The sequence below is a fragment of the Dendrobates tinctorius genome, unplaced genomic scaffold (assembly GCF_039654945.1).
Source record: "Dendrobates tinctorius isolate UK_male_01 unplaced genomic scaffold, ASM3965494v1 ptg000103l, whole genome shotgun sequence".
NCBI lineage: Eukaryota > Metazoa > Chordata > Amphibia > Anura > Dendrobatidae > Dendrobates > Dendrobates tinctorius.
Genome location: NW_027361771.1, coordinates 9,068,698 through 9,084,670, shown reverse-complemented (window position 1 = coordinate 9,084,670; position 15,973 = coordinate 9,068,698). Strand labels below are relative to the sequence as shown.

The following is a 15,973-nucleotide window of genomic DNA, read 5'->3' as shown; positions in this document are numbered from 1 at the left end:
GTCCGGTGCATTACGGGAAGGGGTTAGCAATCTTTTGTTGTGACACACATACCCAGTCATCACTGTATCAGTGTACCCAGGTATACCAACCTTTTGTCTTACCAGTGGTATTCTCACTTTTTACATATATCTGTATTTGTTTTTAAGTATCTAATAAAAATTGATCTTTTTAACTTTTTTTTTTTTTTTTTTAAGTTGCCAGTATGTAGTAGGTGTAATAATAATATTAGCAAATACGCCCAATTAGAAATGTAGTATAGTTTTTTGGATTTGCTATGTCTCTTTCATCATGTGCAGGCATTGCAGGACCTTAGGTATCAATGGTTACGACCACTAGCAATGAACTTACTGTCATTTAGGTATGGAAATGGATACCTAAGGTCCTGCAATGCCTGCACATGATGAAAGAAACATAGCAAATCCAAAATTATTATTACACCTACTACAAACTGGATAGGATCTTGGAGATGGGAATACCCTTTTAAGCCCCAAAGGAGCCACTGACGCGAGGATCAAATGTAATCTGAACATAGCCTAAAACTTTTATAAACCAAAGATGGGTAGATACATTTTATACCTTATGCTAAAGAAAAGTATTCAAAGTAAATTCCACTTCAATTAGAACTAAATAATAGAATGAAATACTGTAAAAAATCAAGAAAAAAACAAATAGTAAATATGTATACATAAAAATAAAAGTACAAATTAAAACTTTTCAACTTAGAATATTTGCCCTTCACTCCTCATTTAAGAAATGTCTTAATAAAAAACGGAAACACACCACATACCTGAATCTTCAATGATTAATTCCGCTGTCATATCCTTATCTGGCATCCCCAGTACAGAGCGCAGCTCCATGGAGCGTTCTACGAGCTCATCTATGGCTTCGCGCCAGAGCTGTAAACTGAGGACAAATATTTCAAGTTGTGACCAAATGAGGACAATTAAAAAGAAAATTCTTACTATCATTATTACTTAGTAATTTGTACACATGATCCATATAATTGAATTAGGCTGCACATGGTGCGGAAGCATGACTATACTGTATGGAACAGATTTTTTGTTACAGAAATGTATGTAGCAAATATATAGTGCTTTAGGCTGGATTTACATTTAAACAAAATGATACTCACGCTGTGAATCAATGAAGAATAAAAATATGTATATATATTTGCCTGTAGGATCAAGACAATAAACTCATAAGCATTAAATGCTAGAAGACACTGAGTATTGATGGATCAAACTACAAAAAAGACAGAACAAAACATAGTTTGTTTTTTTTTAAAAAAAGAGATAAGTGTCCGGGTTAGGCTCTAGTGACTAAGAACATGGTCGGTATTGCGTTCTAATAGTTAATTAAAAACACCTACCATATAACTATGCAGACATAGAAAAAAACAGAAACAAACACACTGGGGGAACCATAAAGTGCTATAAATGTAACTTGCACATACCCCCACTGTGACTATTAAACCAGGGGAAGAGTCTTGAGGAGATCATTTGCATATTCCCAGTGCCTTCTGGGATAAGTGGAGTCTCCACAAGCTCAACGATCACTGGGTTTTGGCCGTTGCAGCTGAAAAGAGGAAATCGGAAAACCAGGGGAAGAGTCTTGAGGAGATCATTTGCATATTCCCAGTGCCTTCTGGGATAAGTGAAGAGTCTCCACGAGCTCAACGATCACTGGGTTTTGGCCGTTGCAGCTGAAAAGAGGAAATCGGAAAACCAGGGGAAGAGTCTTGAGGAGATCATTTGCATATTCCCAGTGCCTTCTGGGATAAGTGAAGAGTCTCCGCGAGCTCAACGATCACTGGGTTTTGGCCGTTGCAGCTGAAAAGAGGAAATCGGAAAAACTGCGCGTCTGTCGGCGCGCGAAATTTGGCTCATCTTTCATCGTTTTTAAGAAATCTCAAGATGGAAGAGGCCAGGAGCCATTTGGTGAGCTGCATTTCTTGCTATATGTTCACAGATTTACCAGTGGAAAAGCCAAACTTCACATGCCACAAATGCAAGCTTGTGTCCCTGTTGGAGGAAAAGTTGCAAAATCTCGAAAAGAGGTTAGCTACGTTGAAGATCATTAAGGAAGGTGAAGAGTTCTTGGACAGAGCAGAATTATCTCTTCATGTTACAGAAAGAGAAGAAATTCGAAGTGCACGTGAAGAAACAGAGGAATGGAGACATGTGACCCAGAGAAGCAGGAGGATCAGGAGGCAGTCAGCACCCATACTGCTCAGAAACCAGTACCAGGCTCTCACGCAGGAAAACGATGAAGAAATACATCAGGATAAGACTTTGCCAACAAACAGCAACCTTGTACGCCCTCAGAGTCCTCCTGGATGGAGAAAGAAAAATGTTGTGAAGAAGAAACGGAGAGTGGTAGTCATGGGGGATTCCCTGCTGAGAGGAACAGAGGCCGCTATCTGCAGACCGGATATAACTTCAAGAGAAATGTGCTGTCTTCCAGGTGCAAAAATTAAAGATGTGTCTGACAGGATATCAGGACTCTTCAGACCTACAGATGACTACCCATTCCTGCTACTACATGTGGGGACAAATGACACCGCAAGAAACGACCTGGAAACCATCTGCAGAGACTTTGAAGACTTAGGCAAGAAAGTGAAAGAACTGGGAGCGCAGGTGGTCTTCTCTTCCATCCTCCCAGTGGATGGCCATGGAACAAGGAGGTGGAATAAGATTCTGCAGGTGAACAACTGGCTACGTCGATGGTGCCGTCAGCAACGATTTGGATTTCTGGATCACGGAGTGAACTACTTATACGATGGACTACTTGCTAGAGATGGGGTGCACCTTACGAAGACTGGAAAGCATGTATTTGGAAGTCGCCTTGCTACACTTGTAAGGAGAGCTTTAAACTAGAACAACATGGGAAGGGAAGCAAAAGACCAGAAAAAGCCATACACCTGACAAATGCTATTGAGAACTCTGCTATTAGAAGTGGAAAGGAAGAACAAAGACGAAAGAATCTAATTAATAAAAATATTGGAGAAAGAGAAACCAATCACAAACTAAAATGTTTCTATACTAATGCACAAAGCATGGGCAACAAACAAGGAGAATTGGAACTACTAACACAGGAAAAGAAATATGATGTCATTGGAATCACTGAAACTTGGTGGGACAATACACATGATTGGAATACAAGACTAGAAGGATACAACTTATTTGCAAGAAACAGACTTGATAAACGAGGAGGGGGTGTTGCATTGTATGTTCGAAACGCGTATATCTGCACAGAGATTGAAGCTTCAGAGACTGGGAGTTCTGTGAAAACTGTTTGGGTAAGAATACAAGGACAGAACAATGGAAAGGACACCATTGTAGGCATTTACTACAGGCCGCCTGTGCAAGCCGAAGATATGGATGAACTCTTTATGCATCAGATGGCCAAGTTCTCCAAAAAATATGACATAGTTGTCATGGGAGATTTCAACTATCCAGACATTTGTTGGGAATCTCTCTCAGGCAAAACTAACAGGTCAAGGAAATTCTTATCCTCTCTTGCTGACAACTTTATCTTCCAAAAGGTAAGGGAGAAAACAAGGGGAACTGCTACCTTGGATCTAATCCTTATAAACAGGGAGGAAATGGTTGAGGAGGTAAAAGTGGCTGGGACCCTAGGAGGTAGCGACCATGCTATTTTAGAATTTTGGATAACTAGAGGCGGAAGACCTGTGAAGACTCAGACGTCAAGGTTAGATTTCAGAAAGGCAGATTTTAAGGGATTCAGAAAGAGAATTGGAGGGATCCAATGGCTGGATATCCTTAAAGACAAAAATGTCCAGGAAGGATGGGAAATCTTGAAAAATGAAATTCTCAAAGCACAGTTGTTAACAATTCCGAAAAGAGGGAAGAATAGGAAGCATTTAAGGAAACCAGGATGGATGAACACAGAACTTAAGCACATGCTAAAAAGGAAGAAAAAAATGTTTATAAAATGGAAAGAGGGAGGCATATCTAAAGAAGAATATAATGCTGTCTGCAGAACCTGCAGGGCACAAATCAGATTATCTAAAGCTGAAAATGAGCTGAGGCTTGCAAGAGATGTCAAAAGCAATAATAAAGGATTTTGGGGATATGTCAAAAGTAAAAGAAAAGTCAAAGATGCTATAGGATTTTTACAGGATGAAAATGATGAAATGGTAAGACAGGATGTTGAGAAGGCTGAACTTTTAAATTCCTATTTTGCATCTGTTTTCTCTCAGAAAGGAAATGCAACATCAACTGTTATTCACTGTCCTATTAAGGGAATAGAAGAATCCAGGATATCTATAAACAGAAAGATAGTGAGGAAACACTTAGCTAACCTAAATGAATTCAAGTCTCCAGGTCCAGATGAATTACACCCCAGAGTACTGAAGGAGATAGCAGAAGAAATTTTTGAACCCCTCTCCATAATCTTTGAAAATTCTTGGAGAACAGGAGAAGTGCCAGAAGACTGGAGAAGAGCAAATGTTGTTCCTATCTTCAAAAAGGGGAAGAAGGTGGACCCAGGAAACTATAGGCCGGTGAGTCTGACTTCTATACCAGGAAAGATCTTTGAACAAATTATTAAACAACATGTATGTCAATACCTGGATAAGAATGAAGTGATTAAACAGAGTCAGCATGGGTTTGTAACTAATAAGTCATGTCAGACTAACTTAATTTCCTTCTATGACGGTATCACTGATTGGGTGGATCAAGGAAATGCTGTAGATATAGTATATCTTGACTTCAGCAAAGCATTTGACAAAGTCTCTCATACAATCCTTATTGAAAAAATGACTAAGTATGGAATGGACAAGGCAACTGTTAGGTGGATTCATAACAGGCTTAGTGATCGGACCCAAAGAGTGGTCGTAAATGGCTGCACATCCAGTTGGAAGAATGTCTCAAGTGGGGTACCACAGGGCTCTGTCCTGGGCCCTGTATTGTTCAACATCTTTATCAATGATTTAGATGAAGGAATTGAGGGTAAACTGATTACATTTGCTGATGACACAAAGCTAGGAGGGATAGCTAATACTAGAGAAGAGAGAGAGAGGATTCAAAAAGATTTAAATAAACTGGAGAAGTGGGCAGCAACTAACAGAATGGGTTTTTAACAGGGAGAAATGCAAAGTACTACATCTGGGCAATAAAAATGAAAAAAGCATATATAGAATGGTTGGAATAGGGCTAAGTGACAGCACATGTGAAAAAGACTTGGGTATACTAATAGATCACAGACTGAATATGAGTCAACAGTGTGATGCAGCAGCAAAAAAGGCAAATGCAATTCTAGGATGTATTAACAGAAGCATACAGTCTAGATCACGTGAAGTCATTATTTCCCTCTACTCCTCTTTGGTCAGACCTCATCTGGAATATTGTGTCCAGTTTTGGGCACCACATTTTAAAAAAGACATCAACAAACTGGAGCAAGTTCAGAAAAGAGCGACCAGAATGGTGACCGGTCTGCAAACCCTGTCTTATGAGGAAAGGTTGCAGGATTTGGGAATGTTTAGTTTGCAAAAGAGAAGACTGAGAGGAGACTTAATAGCTGTCTACAAATATCTAAAGGGCTGTCACATTGTAGAAGGATCAACTTTATTCTCATTTGCACAAGGAAAGACTAGAAGCAATGGGATGAAACTGAATGGGAGGAGACACAGATTAGATATTAGAAAAAACTTTTTGACAGTTAGAGTGATCAATGAGTGGAACAGGCTGCCACGAGAAGTGGTGAGTTCTCCTTCAATGGAAGTCTTCAAACAGAGGCTGGACAGACATCTGACTGGGATGATTTAGCGAATCCTGCTTTGAGCAGGGGGTTGGACCAGATGGCGCAGGAGGTCCCTTCCAACTCTACGATTCTATGATTCTATGATTCTATTATCTCTGAATAGGAGTGCAGTGGAAAGCGTCAGGTGGTTCACTAATGTGAACAGACTTTTAAGCAGTAGATTCACCGCTATGAGAGGACTTTTAAGCGGTAGAAGCCAGCGGCATATACTTGCTAATCATTTAGGAAGTCTCTCAATCAGTAGATAAAAAAACAAATAAATCACCGAGCTTTGTTCCGGCTGGTAACAGGCTCCAGGTGCAGGCAAACGTCCGATAATCCTCCGATAGTGATAGATCCCGCGTGAATGGCGTGAGAGCAGGGAAAAGATCATAAATGATCGCTCACCAAAGTAGACACAGTCCAACGGCGGTCAGCATACCAGTCGCATTATAGATTGTAGACACCCGCGGTCAGCGTGGTGTGAGTCCGGCAGGACCTGCGATGATAATCCAGATCACGTGGCGCACGCAGTCACGTGATGGCTGATAACGAGAGTGCTGCTTGAGCCAAAATTCCAACTAGTTTTGGAATAGCACGGATTCCTTCCTCAGGGATGCCGGACTCACACAACGCTGACCGCGGGTGTCTACAATCTATAATGCGGCTGGTATGCCTTTCCTTGCTCTCACGCCATTCACGCGGGATCTATCACTATCGGAGGATTATCGGACGTTTGCCTGCACCTGGAGCCTGTTACCGGCCGGAACAGAGCTCGGTGATTTATTTGGTTTTTTATCTACTGTTATGATTGAGTCACCGTAGGAGGCAAAAACAGAAATGCTAGCTAAGTCCAGAAAACCAGAGAAGTTGGCAGCTATTGGATTGCAGACCCCTGAACCTATCAACACAACTAGCAGTAGCCGTGGGGGTTCCTACGATGCCCTAGACCCCTCAATCACAGCCAGAGAATTAAATAGGCCTAAAGAAAGAAAGGGGAAATCTAAACTGCCCCAGAGCAGACCCCAAAGCAATAGGCAGCCCCCAACATATAATGACGGTGAAGCAAGATGAAAAACTAACACAGACAGAAAGATAGACTGAGCAAAGAGGGGCCCAAGCTAACTAGAAAGAAAAGGACAGGAAGGCTGCTGTCTGCAATCCGTGAAAAACCCTATGAAAATAAGAGCCAACAGACTGACAGTGAAAAAGGCCCTGAAGACACTAGGCTTCAAAAAAGCTATGTCAGTACTCAGGAATATACTGAAGACAGAGCTACAGGCAAAAGGAGATTCAGCTCACCCCAGCAGGGAATGGCAGAATACTGAAAAGCAAGGAAAACAAAAAACAAAACAAAAAAGCAAACAGGCAAAACAGAAAACTTATCTTTAGGGAGCAGGAATCAGACTGGTGTCCTAGAAGTCCACGGAGAAATCACCCGCAGGGCAGAAGGGCGTCGGCAGCCTTATATCCAGTCCGTGACTCCACTCAGCCAGTCATCCTCATCAGACTCAGGTGCCTGATAATCAGACTCATTACCTTCCTTTACCAGAAAAGGGAGTTCACCAGACCCCAGTGACGAAGGGGAAAATGAACTCACAACAGTACCTCCCCCTTGAGGAGGGGTCACCGAACCCTCAACCACGCCACCAGGGCGATCAGGGTGAGCCCGATGAAATGCACGCACCAATCTTTTGGCATGAATATCAGAGGCAGAGACCCAGGAATTATTCTCCTGACCATAACCCTTCCACTTAACCAAATACTGGAGTCTCCGTCTAGCCAGACGGGAATCCAGTATTTTCTCTACCTCATATTCCATGTTACCTTCAACCAATACAGGGTCTGGAGGTGCCACCCCAGGAACAACTGGTTCAACAAACCTCTTCAACAAGGACTTATGGAACACATTATGGATTTTAAATGTGACAGGAAGAGCCAAACGAAAAGAGACCGGATTAATAATCTCCAAAATCTTGTAAGGTCCAATAAATCTAGGCTTAAACTTAGGAGAAGCCACCTTCATAGCAATATTTTTTGATGATAACCACACCATATCACCAATCTTAAACTGGGGACCAATGGTCCTATGTCGATTGGAAAACCGCTGGGCCTTTTCCTGGGAGAGAGATAACTTATCCACCACTTGGTCCCAGATCTGGTGCATTCTCTCCACCACAGTGTCAACACCTGGGCAGGCAGAAGGCTCCACCTGCCCTGAAGAAAATCGAGGATGAAACCCAAAGTTACAAAAAAAAGGTGACATCAAAGTGGCAGAACTAGCTCTATTATTTAAAGCAAATTCGGCCAAGGGCAAAAATGAAACCCAATCATCCTGATCAGCGGAAATAAAACATCTCAAATACGACTCCAAGGTCTGGTTTGTTCTCTCTGTCTGCCCATTGGTCTGAGGGTGAAAAGCAGAGGAGAAGGACAACTGAATTCCCAGCTTGGAATAGAAAGTCCTCCAAAATCTAGACACAAACTGAACTCCTCTGTCAGATACAATGTTCTCAGGAATCCCGTGTAAGCGAACCACCTGTTGCAAAAACAGGGGCACCAACTCAGAGGAAGATGGCAACTTAGGGAGTGGTACAAGATGAACCATGTTAGAGAACCTATCACAAATCACCCAAATAACAGTCATTCTTTGAGAGACCGGCATATCAGAGATGAAATCCATTGAAATATGGGTCCATGTCCTCCTGGGGACCGGCAAAGGCATCAACAACCCACTAGAGCGAGAACAAGATTTAGACCGGGAGCAAGTCCCACAGGACTGCACAAAATTCCTGACATCATGAGACAAGGTGGGCCACCAAAAAGAGCGACTCACCAGATCTCTAGTACCAAAAAATACCAGGATGACCAGCCAATGCAGAGCAATGAACTTCAGACATCACTCTCTTCTTCCACTGGTCAGGAACATACAACTTTCCACTGGGACAACGCTCAGGTTTGTCCTCCTGGAACTCTTGCAGAACAAGTCTCAAATCGGGCGAGATGGCAGAAAGAACTACCCCTTCGCCTAAGATGGTAGCAGGCTTGGTCACCACAGGAGAATCAGCAAAGAAACTCCTAGAGAGGGCGTCTGCCTTGACATTCTTAGTTCCAGGAAGAAAAGAGACCACAAAATCAAAACGTGTAAAAAACAAGGCCCACCTAGCCTGTCTAGGGTTCAAGCGTTTAGCCGACTCTAGGTAAATTAAATTCTTGTGGTCAGTGAGGACCACAACTTGATGTTTAGCTCCCTCCAACCAATGTCTCCACTCCTCAAATGCCCATTTCATGGCCAAAAGTTCCCGATTCCCCACATCATAGTTACGTTCAGATGGAGAGAACTTTCGGGAAAAGAAATCACAGGGATTCATTTTAGATGTTCAGGATCCTTTTGGGACAAAACAGCTCCTGCACCAATCTCAGAAGCATCCACCTCTACCTGGAACGGGAGTGAGACATCAGGTTGCCGCAAAACCGGGGCGGAGGTAAATCTTCGCTTCAGCTCCTGAAAGGAAGCAACAGCCTCAGGAGACCAATTCAACACATCAGCACCCTTCTTAGTCAGATCAGTCAATGGCTTGGCAATACTAAAAAATTTTGCTATAAATTTCCGATAAAAATTAGCAAAACCCAAAAACTTCTGGAGGGCCTTCAAAGAAGTGGGCTGAACCCAATCAAAAATGGCCTGTACCTTGGCCGGGTCCATTTCAATAGTTGACGGAGACAAAATAAATCCCAAAAATGAAATCCTCTGTACTCCAAAAAGGCATTTCGATACTTTGACATACAGGGAATTCTCCCTCAAGATCCCGAACACAGTCCGAATATGTTCCACATGAGAATCCCAATCCTTGGAGAAGATCAAAATATCATCCAGATAGATAATCAAAAATTTATCGACAAAGTCTCGGAAAATATTGTTCATGAAGCACTGGAAGACAGAAGGGGCATTAGTGAGCCCAAAAGGCATCACCAGGTACTCAAAATGTCCCTCCGGAGTATTAAACGCCGTCTTCCATTCATCCCCCTGCTTAATGCGGATAAGATTATACGCCCCCGAGGTCAAGCTTGGTAAACCAGCAAGCACCTCTAACTCTAGAGAATAGATCCGAAATCAGGGGTAACGGATACTGATATTTAATAGTAATTTTATTGAGGGCACGATAATCAATACAAGGCCTTAAAGAACCATCCTTTTTGGCCACAAAAAAAAAACCGGCACCTAAGGGTGAAGAGGATGGTCTAATATGACCCTTCTCCGACGCCTCCTTAATATAGGACCGCATAGCCTCGTGCTCGGATACAGATAAATTGAAGAACTAAGCCCGGGGTGTAAATTTCCCAAGGGTCGGCTCAATTGCACAGTCATAACTCCTATGAGGAGGCAAGGACGCAGACTCATTCTCACTAAATACATCATAAAAGTCCGCCAAATAGTCAGGAACATCATGCGACTGAGGAGAGGTGGAAAAAAACGGAGTCTCACTAAAGGCACACCGACAACCCCAACTCACCACAGACACAGATTTCCAATCCAAAACTGGATTATGAATTTGCAACCAGGGAAACCCCAGAACAACGGCATCATGCAGACCATGCAATACCAAAAATCTGCAATTTTCTTGATGGTCTGGGGCGACCCGCATGACCACCTGGGTCCAAAACTGAGGTTTATTTTTAGCCAAAGGAGTAGCATCAATCCCCCTCAAAGGAATAGGCGTCTGCAGAGGTGTCATCGGAAATCCACAACGTTTAGCAAAATCCAAGTCCATTAGGTTTAGCGCTGCTCCCGAATCCACAAAAGCCTTGGCGGAAAATGTGGACAAGGAGCAGATCAGAGTAATTGCCAGAAGAAACTTGGGTTGAACACCACCAACAGAAAACGTGTGTGCAAAGCGTTTCTCTCGTTTAGGACAAACAGAAATAATATGTGAGGCATCTCCACAGAAAAAACACAGCTTATTACGCCTTCTGAACTCCTGACGTTGCGCCTTAGACAAAACTCTATCACATTGCATAGGTTCGGACGTCTGTTCAACCGGTGGCAACACCTCTCGTGCAATCCTGCGTTCACGTAAACGCCGATCAACCTGAATGGCTAATGACATAGAATCGTCCAGACCAGAGGGAACAGGAAATCCCATCATAGTATCTTTTACGGCTTCTGACAAACCCTTCCGAAAGAGAGCAGCCAAGGCATTATCATTCCAGGTAGTAAGGACCGCCCACTTTCGGAACTTTTGACAGTACAACTCTGCAGAATCTCGACCCTGGTTCAATGCCAACAGGGTCTTTTCAGCCTGATCAATAGCATTAGGTTCGTCATACAACAACCCCAAAGCTTGAAAGAATGCGTTCACATTAGTCAGAATAGGATCATCTGGTTTCAAAGAAAAAGCCCAATCCTGGGGATCGCCACGCAGCAAAGAGATGACAATTTTAACCTGCTGCGCGGAGCTCCCTGACGAGTTAGGCTTCAAGGCAAAAAATAATTTACAATTATTTTTGAAACTCAAAAATTTAGATCAATCCCCAAAAAATACATCAGGTGTAGGGATCTTTGGTTCAACAGCATGCGAACGAGCAAGGTAGGCGGAAATTCCCCGCACTTCCGCAGCGAGCTGCTCCACATGATCAGACAATTGCTTTATCTCCATTGAGAGAAAAAAAAATTCCCCCTACGGCCTCAGAGATATAGAGGAAAGAATATACACACACCTTTTTTTTTTTTTCTTTTTTTTAAACACAATTCTTTCCTGCTATTGAGTACCCTAGGATCTGCGGTATGGCGGGTGATTCTGTTATGATTGAGTCACCGTAGGAGGCAAAAACAGAAATGCTAGCTAAGTCCAGAAAACCAGAGAAGTTGGCAGCTATCGGATTGCAGACCCCTGAACCTATCAACACAACTAGCAGTAGCCGTGGGGGGTTCCTACGATGCCCTAGACCCCTCGATCACAGCCGGAGAATTAAACAGGCCTAAAGAAAGAAAGGGGAAATCTAAACTGCCCCAGAGCAGACCCCAAAGCAATAGGCAGCCCCCAACATATAATGACGGTGAAGCAAGATGAAAAACTAACACAGACAGAAAGATAGACTGAGCAAAGAGGGGCCCAAGCTAACTAGAAAGAAAAGGACAGGAAGGCTGCTGTCTGCAATCCGTGAAAAACCCTATGAAAATAAGAGCCAACAGACTGACAGTGAAAAAGGCCCTGAAGACACTAGGCTTCAAAAAAGCTATGTCAGTACTCAGGAATATACTGAAGACAGAGCTACAGGCAAAAGGAGATTCAGCTCACCCCAGCAGGGAATGGCAGAATACAGAAAAGCAAGGAAAACAAAAAACAAAACAAAAAAGCAAACAGGCAAAACAGAAAACTTAGCTTTAGGGAGCAGGAATCAGACTGGTGTCCTAGAAGTCCACAGAGAAATCACCCGCAGGGCAGAAGGGCGTCGGCAGCCTTATATCCAGTCCGTGACTCCACTCAGCCAGTCATCCTCATTAGACTCAGGTGCCTGATAATCAGGCTCATTACCTTCCTTTACCAGAATAGGGAGTTCACCAGACCCCAGTGATGAAGGGGAAAATGAACTCACAACAATCTACTGATTGAGAGACTTCCTAAACGATTAGCAAGTATATGCTGCTGGCTTCTACCGCTTAAAAGTCCGCTCACAGTGGTGAATCTACTGCTTAAAAGTCTGTTCACATTAGTGAACCACCTGGCGTTTTCCACTGCACTCCTATTCAGAGGTAATAGTCACAGTGGGGGTAGGTGCAAGTTACATTTATAGCACTTTATGGTTCCCCCAGTGTGTTTGTTTCTGTTTTTATTTATGCCTGCATAGTTATTTGGTAGGTGTTTTTAATGAACTATTAGAACGCAATACCGACCATGTTCTTAGTCACTAGAGCCTAACCCGGACACTTCTCTCTTTTATTTTTTTTTAAAAGCCTATGTTTTGTTCTGTCTTTTTTGCAGTTTGATCCATCAATACCCAGTGTCTTCTAGCATTTGATGCTTATGAGTTTATTGTCTTGATCCTACAGGCAACTATATATATATTTATTCTTCATTGATTCATAGCGCGAGTATCATTTTGTTTAAATTGTTTATTTTTACCCCTGGTGGTGTGGGGGTATCTTACTCGCTGCTGAATCAACCCTGCACACTAACGCCGTATGTATATTATATATTTTATCTTTGGATTTACGTTTAGTTTTGCTACAGTTTTTCTTTTTTTTTTTTTTTTTAAGGAAAAGTCAGCAATGTATCAAAAAGCAAAACAAAAGTATAAGAGAGTCAAACTTCTGCAGCAAAGACCGCATGTGTGATTATGTCAGTAGGTTTCCCAAGTGAAAAATAAGGACAGATACCCTGAATCCAGCTGTGTATGACGACTTACTGGGCTGCTTGTTGTAGTTTTGAGAAAAACACTCTCATCTGCTTCAGCTCTGCTAGTCTTCTAAATGATGAGCTCTAAATACAACCTCCCTGCTGACTGACAGCCAGCTATCTACATTTTGCATATAGAAAGCAACCAATCAATAATGGAGTGGTGGAGTTAGACAGAGCTCATGAATACATAGGAAGGAATAACAGGAGCCTGGAAATGAGAAGACTAGCAGAACTGCAGCAGATAAAACTACAGCAAGACACCCAGTGTCTCTGCCGCTACTTTCTGCTATTCTCAAATGCATCAGCAAGAACCTGCTGCCAGATTCTCTTTATAGCTTAATAATGAGACCTACTTACATCATATCATTTAGCAAATTACAATTGTTCACAACCCTACCTCTTTAATTTGTAATTCATTTTCCCTATTTGTACAGTACAAAAAAGTCTCTAGAAATCTCAATGGTGTATATTTTGTAGAATTTTGAGTTACACATCATTATGTGATTATCTAACCCTCAGGTCAGCAAGCATTGAACATTATCCATCAGGACACATACAGGTTTCAGGTAAAATGCAGTTAAAGAGGACTTGTTATGTGCACAAAAATTGAATTAGATACCTTGTAAAAATCCCTGAGATTCCCTGATTCTAAAGCTTTTTTCCATTTTGCGTGGCATTACTTGATTGCAGAGATATTGACATTTTCACAGGGGCCTGCACTTTCACCCGTCCCTCACAAAAGCTGCCAATCACAGCTCATCATCTGATCGAGCAGTCTCAGACGCTGCCAAGCTGCGATTGGCAGCATCTGGGCAAAAGGGATGAAATTGTACTTTTCCAGAGAAGACTATGAAGTAATGACCAGGTGCACTGCAAGCAGAATTTTCCCATATCGAGCTCCAAAAGCAATAAATATTTATATTTCTGCAGTAGAGTAATGCAGGGCAAAATAGAAAAAGATGGCAGAATCAGTTGAGCTTAGAGATTTTTAACAGGTATTTAACTACATTTTTTGAACAAGTGACATGTCCTTATTAATTAATACCACAGTGGTATTAATTAATATCATAGTATGTGAGATAAAGGTGCATGCTACAACCATATTAGATCTTCAGCATCTTACACTTTATTCCATTAGATCTTTTCATTAATACTTACTGAAATTAGTTGTTAAAGTCAGTAAGTCAAAATTACAAAATATTTAACTATAGTAAATGGCCAATTTTGAAAAAGAAAAAAGCAATGATAATTACCTTTGTTAATATCTAATAGTGTGTCCTTCAAAACACAACAACAATGAAAAATAAGAATGTCACAGTGCTAATGTTCAGCGCATTTTTAGTCTTTCCCTTCAAAAACAGGATTTTTGGTTGTTTACCGCAGAATCTGTTTCTTCATTGGGGGACACAGGAACCCTGTGTGTGTGCTGCTGTCACTAGGAGGTTGACACTATGCCGTGAAAAAAATGTTAACTCCGCCTCCGCAGTATACACCCCTCCAATCGGCTGTAGGACAATCAGTTAGTGAGAAAGCAGTCGGAGTACTCATCAAAACTAGTCATAACAAGTAATATAAACATGAGAGGGTGCTTTGTCCCCCAATGAAGGCTCCAAGAAACAGATTTTACAGTAAGCAACCAAAAATCCTGTTTTCTCTATTGCTTCAATGGGGGACACAGGAACCAACAGATGCCATAAAGCAGTCTCTGGGGAGGGAAAAAAAACAGGCACTTCATTCAGGTCGGAGAACTCACTACTGCTGCCTGCAAGATTCTTCTGCCTAGGCTGGCATCCACTGAAGCATAGGTATGGACCTTATAAAACCTTGAAAAGATATGAACAGAAGACCAGGTAGCCGCCTTGCACAGTTGCATGGTTGATGCCCTATGGTACACCACCCGGAGGCGCCCACCGCCTGGGTAGAGTGAGCCTTAACACCAGAAGGAGGCACTCTGTTCTTATGTTCTTAACCCGGTAGGCCTCCAGAATTGCCATTCTGATCCAGTGGGTGATTGTAGCCATAGAGGCCGGTAGGCCTCTTGTCGCACCACTTGGAATGACAAAAAGCAAGTCTGTCTTCCTGAAGGGGGCGGTCCTAGCCAGTTAGACCATTATCGCCCTGACCAGGCTTATTCAAAGAGCGTTCCAGAGAATGAGTTGGAGCGGGACAGAACGAAAGAAGGATTATATCCTCATTCAGGTGAAAGGCGGACACCACATTGGGAAGGAAGGAAGGGGGAGGCCGCAAAACAACCTTATCTTGATGAAGAATCAAAAAAAGAGGGCGACATGAAAGGGCCGCCAGCTCTGAGACACGTCTGGTAGAGGTCATGGCTACAAGAAATACCACCTTCCAGGACAAGAAGGACATGGAAACCTCCAGGAGAGGTTCAAAGAGCGAATCTGTCAAAGCTTCCAGGACCAGATTGAGATCCCAGGGGGCCATTGGAGACCTGTATGGAGGGGCTGCAGGTGCTACCCCATGAAGAAAGGTTTTAACCTGCGGATGGGAGGTTAAATTCTTCTAATAAAGAATAGAGAGTGCAGATACCTGGCCCTTTAGGGAACTGAGGGCAAGACCAGCATCTAACCCTTAAAAACACACATGTGACATGCACAATGTGAACAAGTCTGTTGGACCATGTTCACTCCACCCTGACTGAAACACAAACAAAAAGCACAGTGCTTTTTGTTTGTGTTTCAGTCAGGGTGGAGTGAACATGGTCCAACAGACTTGTTCACATTGTGCATGTCACATGTGTGTTTTTAATCCAGTTTTTTTCATGCTTATGCATGATTTGAGAGACCCC

At 42.5% G+C, this 15,973-nt stretch overlaps 1 protein-coding gene across 5 annotated transcripts in view; it reads right to left on the bottom strand.

Moving 5' to 3' along the window:
- MYCBPAP (MYCBP associated protein) overlaps positions 1–15,973 on the bottom strand; it is a 173,315-nt gene that overhangs the window by 71,867 nt on the left and 85,475 nt on the right. For all 5 annotated transcript variants that reach the window (XM_073588047.1, XM_073588049.1, XM_073588048.1 and 2 more), the window contains one exon: positions 789–904. In XM_073588047.1, coding sequence (XP_073444148.1) covers positions 789–904 — 116 coding nt within the window. Of the gene's footprint in view, positions 1–788; positions 905–15,973 lie in introns of those variants that run through there.